The 11,322-nt window shown below is 42.0% G+C and overlaps 1 protein-coding gene across 4 annotated transcripts in view; it reads right to left on the bottom strand.

Moving 5' to 3' along the window:
* The window catches only part of LOC105474581 (solute carrier family 26 member 8), an 81,294-nt gene that overhangs the window by 68,397 nt on the left and 1,575 nt on the right, over window positions 1-11,322 (bottom strand). For all 4 annotated transcript variants that reach the window (XM_071097148.1, XM_071097149.1, XM_071097151.1 and 1 more), the window contains exon 2: window positions 7,285-7,474. In XM_071097148.1, the coding sequence (XP_070953249.1) occupies window positions 7,285-7,472 (188 nt within the window). In that variant the 5' untranslated portion in view covers window positions 7,473-7,474. The remainder of the gene's footprint in view (window positions 1-7,284; window positions 7,475-11,322) is intronic.

The raw sequence follows: 11,322 nt of genomic DNA, 5'->3' as shown, positions 1-11,322 counted from the left end.
GGCATTTGGCCCACATAGCCAAGAAAAAGCAGAGTCTTGTCAGCACTACTGACAGTTTGACATATTGGACCAGATAATTCTTTGTTGTTGGGCTGTCCTGTGCATTGCAGGATGTTTAGCAGCATCCCTCATCTCTACACATTTGATATCAGTAGAACTCCCTCCTTCAGCTGTGACAGCTAACAACAACGTCTCCAGACATCACCACATGTTCCCTGGGAGACTAAATCACCTTAGCTTCAGAACCAAGTGCTATGTATATGTCAAGAACTAAGCCATACACATCCAGCATGTAATCAGTTCTGTGTTTTCATAGGATGTTTGGGAAAAATTAAACCTACTAATTTTCCAGTAGAAAAATGGACTGCTGTTGTTTTCTCTTGACAAGGACAGTGTTTTGAGGGTGACATTGATAGGCGGAAGGGCAGTTAACACATTCATGTCATTCCCAATTAGGAGAGTCCCCAAGTGCGAGGCAGGTGCATAAAGTGTGTTCTTTCTAATTATGACCCTCTGTGGAGGAGAGGAGAACATGGCACTAAAATTTTTACCAAACATTTACTCTGGCCTTGACCTGTGACACGTAGAAATTAGTAGAAAATACAGAATATGAAGTCCTGTGCTTAAGGACTTAGTTATGTAAAGAAACAACTTTATAAAATAAGACTTTATTATCCTTTAGCCCAGTAGATCTCAACTAGATGCAGTTTGTTCCCCTGTGTACATGTGGCAATGTCCAGAGACTTTTTTTTTTTGAGATAGAGTCTTGCTCTGTCGCCCAGGCTGGAGTGCAGTGGCACAATCTTGGCTCACTGCAGCCTCTGCCTCCCGGGTTCAAGCAATTCTCCTACCTCAGCCTCCTGAGTAGCTGGGATTACAGGCATGTGCTACCATGCCTGGCTAATTTTTGTATTTTCAGTAGAAGTGGGGTTTCACCATGTTGGCCAGGCTGGTCTTAAACTCCAGACCTCAGGTGATCTGCTCGCCTCGGCCTCCCAAAGTGCTAAGATTACAGGCATAAGCCACTGTGCCTGGCCCAGAGACATTTTTGACTCTTGCAATTGGCAAGTGGGTAGAGGCTAAACATCACAGAATGCACAGACCAATTCTCCAAAAGAAAGAATTTTCTGGTCCAAAATGTCAATGATCCTGAGATTGAGAAAACCTGCTTTAACTTTCAGATCATCTAAAATGACAGAATCATCATTAATCAACCAGGAAAACCAATTTGGTTTTAAATTGCTTTTTGTTATTTAGATCTTAGCATGGGTTGAAAGCAAAAAGTATGAAGATTTTTCGTGTGTAAACTGAGCTAGATAATTGGGATTTGACTACAACAACAAATATTACTTTAACGTAGTCAGGGCTGAAGTGCGTGCTCAGACAAGTAATTTCACATATGTTTTACTCTCACAACTATGGGCATTACTATTGCTAAGGTAATTAATGCCAAATAAATATGACTTTACCAAGGTCACAGGAATGAGCAGAGATGGGGCTAGAAACAAGGTCCTTGATTTTAGCTCAGTGTTCTAGCCACTCTCCTGCCTCCAAATTTCCTGTTGGCAGCTGTGAAATGCTGCTTGACAGCCATGAGCAAGACCATTGGTTTGGAAGGAACATCACATTGCTGTTCTTAGGAGAGTCCCTGGGTGTGTGGCAGGTGTACAAAGTATGCTCTTTCTAATTATGAGCCTCTGTGGAGGAGAGTAGAGCATGACACTGGAACAGTTTGTTCCTTCACCTGGTTCAGTCTCCCTTCCTCTCTGTATGTCACTTAGGGAAAGACCAGCCAGCCACCCAAGGCAAAGTCATCAAAGCTCTTCCCCATGGTGAAAAATACAATGGACATGGAGTGATGAGGCTTTAAGAGTGACAGGAACTAAGGAGGGAATTAGAGGAATGGAAGTTGAAGCTGATGGGGAAACAGTATTAGCATTTAGACATGAATCTGGATTTCAGTTAAGACATCTTAAAAGTGAGAAATAGAAAAATCAAAATGAAAGCACAGAGGAGATTTTGATAAGAGGGGGGATTTGCAGTTGTTAAAGAGGAAGAAAATGAGGAAAGATATTAAGAGGTTTTCTGCAGAAAGAAAGAGATGGGGTTAAAATATTATTTTATTTACATTAAAAAACTCACTTATGGTCAGGCGCGGTGGCTCATGCCTGTAATCCCAGCACTTTGGGAGGCTGAGGTGGGCGGATCACAAGGTCAGGAGTTTGAGACCAGCCTGGCCAATATGGTGAAACCCCATCTCTACTAAAAATACAAAAATTAGCCAGGTTTGTAGTCCCAGCTGCTTGGGAGCCTGAGGCAGAAGAATCACTTGAACCGGGGAGGCGGAGGTTGCAGTGAGCTGAGATAGTGCCACTGCACTCCAGCATGGATGACATGGTAATACTCCATCTCAAAAAAAAAAAAAAAAGAAAAAAAAAAACCTCATTTATCTAGTGCTATTTCCTAGTTGCTTTACAAATACTCTTTAAAACCTCATAATCACTTTATAAGGCAGGTACTATTATCATGTTGATCTTACAGAAAAGGAAACTGAGGCACAGCAGGGTTGAATAGCTTACCTAAGGTCACACAGCTGAGAAGCAGCAGGACTAGTATTCAAAATCAGGCAGCCTGGCTTCAGAATTGTGCTTTTTTTTTTTTTTTTTTTTGAGATGGAGTCTCACTCTGTAGCCCAGGCTGGAGTGCAGTGGCGCAATCTCAGCTCACTGAAACCTCTGCATTCTGGTCTCAATTCTCCTGCCTCAGCCTCCCGAGTAGCTGGGATTACAGGCACACGCCACCATGCCCAGCTAATTTTTGTATTTTTAATAGAGATGGGGTTTCACCATGTTGGCCAGGCTGGTCTTGAACTCCTGACCTCGTGATCTGCCAGCCTCAGCCTCCCAAAGTGCTGGGATTACAGGCATGAGCCACTGCACCCAGCTAGAACTGTGCTCTTAACTACTGTGCTGTGCTACCTTTCTGGTCAAAATTCAGAAGTGGAGAGAACCGTATGTTTTAGAAGTAGGGAGTAACAGTTGCTAGAAAGCTTATGGGAGGCAGAATGGGTCAGATTTAAGTGTCTGGATGGCAAGTCTAAGAAAGGTAGAAAGGAGTTAGGTTGAAATTTCACTGGGAATAATTTTTTATAATGAGGGTAAAGTTAGGGGAAAAGACCATCATTTTATAGAGACAAAGCCAATGTTGCCCCCAAATACCCTCTTTGGCACATGTCCCCAGATCCATCATGGAGCAGAGGAAGTGAGAGGACTAGAGAGGGATATCCAAGAGCACAACTTAAAAAAGGCAGGATGTGGACAAAGGAAAATGTTTCAAGGAAGGGACAGTCTGCATCAGGGCTGTGTAGGGACCTTCCACAATTGTCACCAACATGCCAACATACCAACATGTGCCAATTGTGGGTGATAAACCAGGGGACAAGAAGGACTAGTAAATTCAGAGTGTGAGTGATGACAACTTGAGTAATTACGATTGCTATAATGATGTAGGTCATGAAGGATTCTTTTTTTTTTTTTTCTTTTTGAGACAAGTCTCACTCTGTTGCCAGGCTGGAGTACAGTGGCATGATCTCAGCTCACTGCAGCCTCTGCCTCCCAGGTTCAAGTGGTTCTCCTGCCTCAGCCTCTCGAGTAGCTGGGACTACAGGCGCATGCCACCAAGCCCAGCTAATTTTTGTATTTTTAGTAGAGATGGGGTTTCACCATGTTGGCCAGGATGGTCTCAAACTCCTGACCTCAGTGATCCACCCGCCTCGGCCTCCCAAAGTGCTGGGATTACAGGTGTGAGCCACTGCACCTGGCCTGGATACTTAACCTGAGGTTTGTGGACCCCCAAAGGATCTGTAGATCGTATTTGGGGATATATGTGAAGTTACGTAGGAGAACTTATATCTTTACTTCACTAACCTCTTTAGCATTTCCTTCAATTATGAATGTTGGCAACAAACCACAATAGTATCAGCAGAACTTGACTTTGTCACCAGTAGAAATCACAAACATTTCTATATACATTACAATTGCTAAGGAGATTTGAAATATTAGTTACATTCATCACTACTTTGAAATTATGGTAGTTATTAGACCTATGTTATTAAATAACAGAATTTTGGTATTTTTGATATTTAGATAACTGTATTTCAATGTAACTGGTTTTCCTTATAATCCTGCTTATTTTATGCACTAAAAAATTATTTGGCCAAGACCATTTACTAGGTGAAGACAATCTCTTTAACAAATTGTCCTGGGAAAATGGAATATCTACATGTAAAAGAATAAAGCTGGACCTTTACCTTACACTATATACAAACATTACTTCAAAAAGGATCAAAGACCTAAATTTAAAAGCTAAAACTATAAAATTCACAGAAGGAAACATAGATGAAAATATGCATCATCTTGGCCCAGAGCAGTGGCTCACGCCTGTAATCCCAGCACTTTGGGAGGCCGAGGCAGTCAGATCATGTGAGGTCAGGAGTTCGAGACCAGCCTGGCCAATTTGATGAAATCCCATCTCTACTAAAAATACAAAAATTAGCCGGGCATGGTGGCGTGCACCTGTAGTCCCAGATACTCGGGAGGTGAGGCAGGAGAATTGCTTGAACTTGGGAGGTGGAGGTTGCAGTGAGTGGAGATTGCGCCACTGCAAAAAAAGAAAAGAAAAGAAAAGAAACAAAGAAAAGAAAATATGCATGATCTTGAATGATCTTGAATTTGATAATAGTTTCTTAAATATGGCACAAGAAGTCCAGGCAACAAAAGAAAATACAGAAAAATTGGATTTCATCAAAATTAAAAACTTTTCTACATCAGACAGGTGTGGTAGTTCACACCTGTAATCCCAGCACATTGGGAGGCTAAAGCGGGCAGATCACCTGAGGTCAGGAGTTTAAAACCAGCCTGGCCAACTTGGGGAAACCCCATCTCTATTAAAAATACAAAAATTACCTGGGCGTGGTGGCATGTGCCTGTAGTCCCCACTACTCGGGAGGCTGAGGCAGGAGAATCGCTCAAACCCAGGAGGCAGAGATTTCAGTGAGCGGAGACTGTGCCATTGCACTCCAGCCTGGGCAACAAGAGTGAAACTCCGTCTCAATAAAACAAAACAAAACACCAAAAAACTTTTCTACATCAAAGTACACTATCAACAGAGTGAAACCTACAGAATGGGAGAAAATATTTACAAATTATGTAAGATTTACAAACATATATCTGATAGAACTTTAATATCCAGAATATATGAAGAACTCCTATAACTCAACAACAAAAAGACAACCTAATTTTACAAAGGACAAAGGAAATGAAGAGACATTTCTCCAAAGAAGATAAATAATTCACCAATAAACACACCAAAAGATACTCATCATCTTTAGTCATCAGGAAAATGCAAAGCAAAAGCAAAAACAGAAAACCACGATGAGATATCATTTCATACCTAATAAGTTGGCTATAATTAAAAAAATGGAAAATAACAAATGTTGGAGAGGACATGGAGAAATTGTACGTTGCCAATGAAAATGTAAAGTGGTGCAGCTACTGTGGAAAACAGTTTGGCAGTTCCTTAAAAAGTTAAATTTACCAAAGATTTATGATGTGATTCAACAATTCTAGTCCTAGTTATATCCCTAAACAGATTCAAACAGATCTTCTGTGCCAATGTTCATGGCAGCATTATTTACAGTAGCCTAACGGTGGTAGAAACAACTCAGATGTCCATTAATGAATGGATAAACAAAATGTGGTATATAAATACAAGAGAATATTATTCAGCCATAAAATGAAATGAACTTCTAATACATGCTACAATAGGGATGAACCTTGAAAACATTACACTAAGTGAAAGAAGTCAGACACAAAAAGACAAACATATTGTATGATTCTACTTAAATGAAATAGCTAGAATAGGCAAATTCGTAGAGACAGAAAGCAGAAGAGAGGTTACTTGGGCTGAGGGGAGGGGAAATGGGGAATTATTGCTTAACAGAATTTCTGTTTGAGGTGATGAAAAAGTTTTGGAAATAGCAGTGGTGGTTGCACAACATTGCGAATGTCAATCATGCCACTGAATTGTATATTTAAAAATGGTCAAAATAGCCAATTTTATGTGAGACGTATTTCACTGCAATAAAAAACATTTTAAAAATTATTCTGAAAGAGGTTGATTAACTTTATCAGACTGCTAGGAGGTTCAAAGCACAAAAACAGGCTAAGAGCCCCTGTACTGCAGGACCTAGCCAGTCACAGTGGGTATCAGAGGTGGTGGTGGTAGACTCTACCTTGATGACCATGAGTACCACCATGTGGGCACTGCTGGATATGAGACTAGAAGAATCTCATTCCCCTACCATTCATCAGTCCACCATGGCTATCTTATTTATTTATTTATTTTGAGACGGAGTCTTGCTCTGTTGCCCAGGCTGGAGTGCAGTGGCACAATCTCGGCTCACTGCAACCTCCGCCTCCCAGGTTCAAGCAATTCTCATGCCTCAGCCTCTTGAGCAGCTGGAATTACAGGCACGTGCCACCACACCCAGCTAATTTTTTTTTTTTTTTTTTTGAGACCGAGTCTGGCTCTGTCACCCAGGCTGGAGTACAGTGGCGCGATCTCGGCTCACTGCAAGCTCTGCCTCCCGGGTTTACGCCATTCTCCTGCCTCAGCCTCCCGAGTAGCTGGGACTACAGGCGCCCGCCACCTCGCCTGGCTAGTTTTTTGTATTTTTTAGTAGAGACGGGGTTTCACCGTGTTAGCCAGGATGGTCTCGATCTCCTGACCTCGTGATCCGCCCGTCTCGGCCTCCCAAAGTGCTGGGATTACAGGCTTGAGCCACCGCGCCTGGCCAATTTTTGTTTTTTTTAGTAGAGACGGGGTTTCACCATGTTGCCCAGGTTGGTCTAAACTCCTGGACTTAAGTGATCTGCCTGCCTTGGCCTCCTGAAGTGCTGGGATTACAGGTGTAAGCCACTGTGTCTTGCTGGCTATCTTATTTTTGGTCAGGAGTCTGGTAGTCGTGGTTGATTGAACAATGGAATTATGAAATATCCTCCTTAGATACTGTAGGGACACCCAAGATCTTTATGCCCAGGAAGTTTACAATCAAAAAGGTACTACAAGACAAACCACAAAAATGACTGAAGAAAAATTACACAATCAACTACAGGATTCTGATTACAGGAACTCAGACAAGAAAGAGAAGTGGACACCAAAGGAGTCAGGTTAGGTTTCAGTCCTGCCCCGCTCGGTGGCGGCTGAATGATCGGACACACGCACCGGCACTGGACGTGGTGTGTGAAGGTGGTGATGTTGATGTTCATGTTCCCGGATGAGGAGGCCTTCCTTTTGTGTTCCTGTTGAAAGGTCTCCTCATTGTATACTTCACGTTTAACATCATATGGGAATGAGCTTTGCCTGGACTTAGAGCTGAAGCCAGAGATGGCGCTCCTCTCTAGTTGTGCCATTCCTGGATGAGTGGGAAGAGATCAAATAAAAAAGCATTTTCAGTAATCCAGATCCTCAGCGTATTTTTGAGGAAATAAAATTCCTATATAATAATGTTTTACACTTTCATAGCATCTTTCAGTTGTACAAAACTCTTTCTCAATGTTGTATAATTTTATGTGTATTCTTTTCATTTTTCAAATGGAGACAACAAAACCCAGAAGTTTAAACAGTCTTTGCTGTTTGATACTTATTAGAGCCAGGACTAGAACCCAGGTGTCCTGGTGGGAGGCCTAGTTTTCTTTATTTTCAATTGCGTTGATATGTTGTAGGAAAATGATCAAGAGATAGACAGTATTAATCAACAATTTTCACTGAAAATGCTCACTATCCAGCATATATGAAGAAGTCCATATGAAGGGTTAAGTGCTCAATACAAGTCTTCTAACTCCTTCTCTAAAATAGCAGCCATCATTACCCCTTTACCTTTTACTTTTCTTCACAGCACTTGCCAGCACCTGATTCATTATTTGTCTGTTTGTCCACTGTCTGTTTCCCCCACAAAATGTAAGGCCAGGGGCTGGGCGCAGTGGTTCACATCTGTAATCCCAGCACTTTGGGAGGCTGAGGCGGGCGGATCACGAGGTCAGGAGATTGAGACCATCCTGGCTAACAAGGTGAAACCCCATCTCTACTAAAAATACAAAAAATTATCTGGGCATGGTGGTGGGCGCCTGTAGTCCCAGCTACTCAGGAGGCTGAGGCAGGAGAATGGCGTGAACCAGGGAGGCGGAGCTTGCAGTGAGCTGAGATCCGGCCACTGCACTCCAGCCTGGGCAACAGAGCCAGATTCCGTCTCAAAAAAAAAAAAAGTAAGACCAGGAGGCAGGACTGTGACTATTCACAGCAGCAGCCCCAAGACCCAAAATAATGGTTTTCACTTAGCAACTTAGCAGGCCCTTAACAAATATTTCTTGAATGACTGCCAAGTATACAGTTAGTGGCCTCATGGTGTAGCAGAAAAAGCTACCGAAGTTTGAGACTAGACTGGGCAACATGGTGAAACCCTCTCTCTACTAAAAATAGAAACAAAATAAGCTGGGCATGATGGCATGGGCATGTAGTACTAGCTGCTCAGGAGGCTGAGGTGGGAGGATCACCTGAGCCCAGCAGGTGGAGGTTGCAGTGAGCCAGAATCGCACCACTGTACTCCAGCCTGGGTGTCAGAGCAAGACCCTGTCTCAAAAAGAAAAAAAAAAAAATCGGCTGGGTGCGGTGGCTCACACCTGTGATCCCAGCACTTTGGGAGGCCAAGGCAGGTGGATCATGAGGTCAGCAGATTGAGACCATCCTGGCTAACATGGCGAAACCTCATCTCTACTAAAAATAAAAGAAAAAAAAAATTAATCGGGCGTGGTGGCGGGTGCCTGTAGTCCCTGCTACTTGGGAGGCTGAGGCAGGAGAATGACATGAACCCGGGAGGTGGAGCTTGCGGTGAGCCAAGATCACACCACTGCACTCCAGCCTGGGCGACAGAGCAAGACTCTGTCTCAAAAAAAAAAAAAACAACCAAAAACAAAAAGAAAATATATGTATATTAACCTGCTTTTTAAAAAGATTGAAAAGATAAGAGTAAATGAGGATGGATAGGGATCCATCTCTGGGAGAAAGTATAACCATTCTTAATAATCTATGTTTTTGAACAATAAGAAAAACATAAACTCTAAAATTCTTCCACATAAATGTAGAAAAGCATATGTATAAACCACATACCTATAAAATATGTTGGTAAACCCTCAAATTATATAGATTACACAATTATATAGATGATGGGTGATGCCACACATAAGTTTAATGTGTCAGCAACTTTGTTTTCCTTCAGAACAATCATCATCATCATCACCAACATTTATTGGGCATTTATCCTATGCCATGCATTGCACTAGATTTTTTCACGAGTTATGTCATTAAATTTCCACAATAATACCAGTACTACTATTTCTTTCATTTTACAGGTGTAAAACTAAGATTTTAGAAAACATCAGTAATTGGGCCATAGTTATATATTGTATTTTTACCCTCAAAGCATTGCGTAGAAGTAGTATGCTGTATAACAACCATGAACTAAAGATCACAAATTCACTAAACCATTGAGGTGACTGGGGAATACATAAGAGGATGGGAGAGGTATTTTACAATATATCACTTAAGATAATTAGTGCTTCATGTCTCTCACAAAAAGAAAAAAAGGTAGAACTGTGTATTAAAATGTAAGGAATTCCGCCCCCCACCCCGCCTTTCTTTCCCCACACGTAGGAATACAGACCCAATCTTCCTTACTTTCCCCATATAATTGTCCAGTGTACTTCCATGAGTAGTCTCTTTGTTCCCAGTAACCTAAACAAGCCTAATTAGTCTGCTAATGACAAAACTGATATCCTGGGTCACATCGAGAGTCTAGAACCCAGCATTTTGTTCTGAAAGTGAAATTAAAGCAGGATTGGTGTAAAATAGGCAAAATATGACCGTCAAGGAGTGGTGGGAACAGTGGGGCTGGCAAAGGCAGCAGAAGCTGCTTAGCTCCAGCCATTCTTGCCATTGGTCAATGTGGGGCCCGGAATAGCTTAGATCTGATCTTTTCCAGGAGAAGCCATAATGCCAGATTTTTATGTGGAATCTTCTGACTTTTAAATGTTGTCAATTACTTTACATATGTTTACATATACATCTACATATGTATGTATATGTATATTTTTTATTTTTTATTTTTTTGGAGATGGAGTCCAGCTCTGTCACCAAGGCTGGAGTGCAGTGGTGCAATCTTAGCTCACTGCAACCTCCACCTCCCAGGTTCAAGCAATTCTCCTGCCTCAGCCTCCCAAGTAGCTGGGATTACAGGCGTGCGTCACCACACCCGGCTAATTTTTGTATATTTGGTAGAGACGGGGTTTCGCCATGTTGGCCAGTATGGTCCTGAACTCCCTATCTTAGGTGATCCTCCCGCCTCGGCCTCCCAAAGTGCTGGGTTTACAGGCGTGAGCCACCGCGCCAGGCCTATTTAAAGTCTTTCAGCAGAAGTAGTAATACGCACAGAGATGCACTTTGGGAAGATGAAATGTGCCAGTGTTGTGTTCTAGAGCTGAGCTGTCCAGTATGGTAGCCACTGGTGACATGTGCCTATTTAAACTTAAAATAAAAAATTCAGATCCTCAGTTATACTAGCTAGATTTCAAGTGCTCAACAGCCATATGGCTAGTGGTTACCTTACTAAACAGTGCAGATATAAAACATTTCCATCATCACAAAAAGTTGTTGGACAGTGGAGATAGGAGAGACTGAGGCAAAACAGCCAATTGGAGACCATTAATATTCTGATAATCTAGGAGAGGTTATCAAGTCATAAACTCCTACAACCACAGTGAGGATGGCCAGGAGGAGCAGGTGGAAAGTTGTCTTTAAGGAACTCCAACAAATGTCTGGCTAACAGCAGCAAGAGTAAACACATGGTTTCCTTATTATTGTTTTTTAAGTAATTTTCTTTGGAATTTCTCCAGCTCCATTATGTCTTTCTTGATTGATTTCATGTACTAGCAGGACCCTTCCCAAGAAGATGCAATGACCAGAAACTCCTACTGTTGAGTAGGCCCCACTTAGCAAGACCTACTGAATCAGAAACTCTGGGGCCATCAGTCTGTTTTAAGAAGCTGTCCAGACTGCTGGGCCCCCAGAGTTTCTGATTCGGTAGGTCTTGCTAGGTAGAAAAGAAAGCAAAGAAGCTGTCCAGGTGATTCTGATAAAAATTAAAGTATGAGTACCACTATAAATATAGTGGATTATCTTTCATGAGCCTTTCAGTGCTAAGTTTGGGGG

The sequence above is a fragment of the Macaca nemestrina genome, chromosome 5 (genome assembly GCF_043159975.1).
Source record: "Macaca nemestrina isolate mMacNem1 chromosome 5, mMacNem.hap1, whole genome shotgun sequence".
NCBI classification, from domain to species: Eukaryota; Metazoa; Chordata; class Mammalia; order Primates; family Cercopithecidae; genus Macaca; species Macaca nemestrina.
Note: the sequence above shows the minus strand (reverse complement) of the source record. Positions and strands in the feature narration are given on the sequence as shown.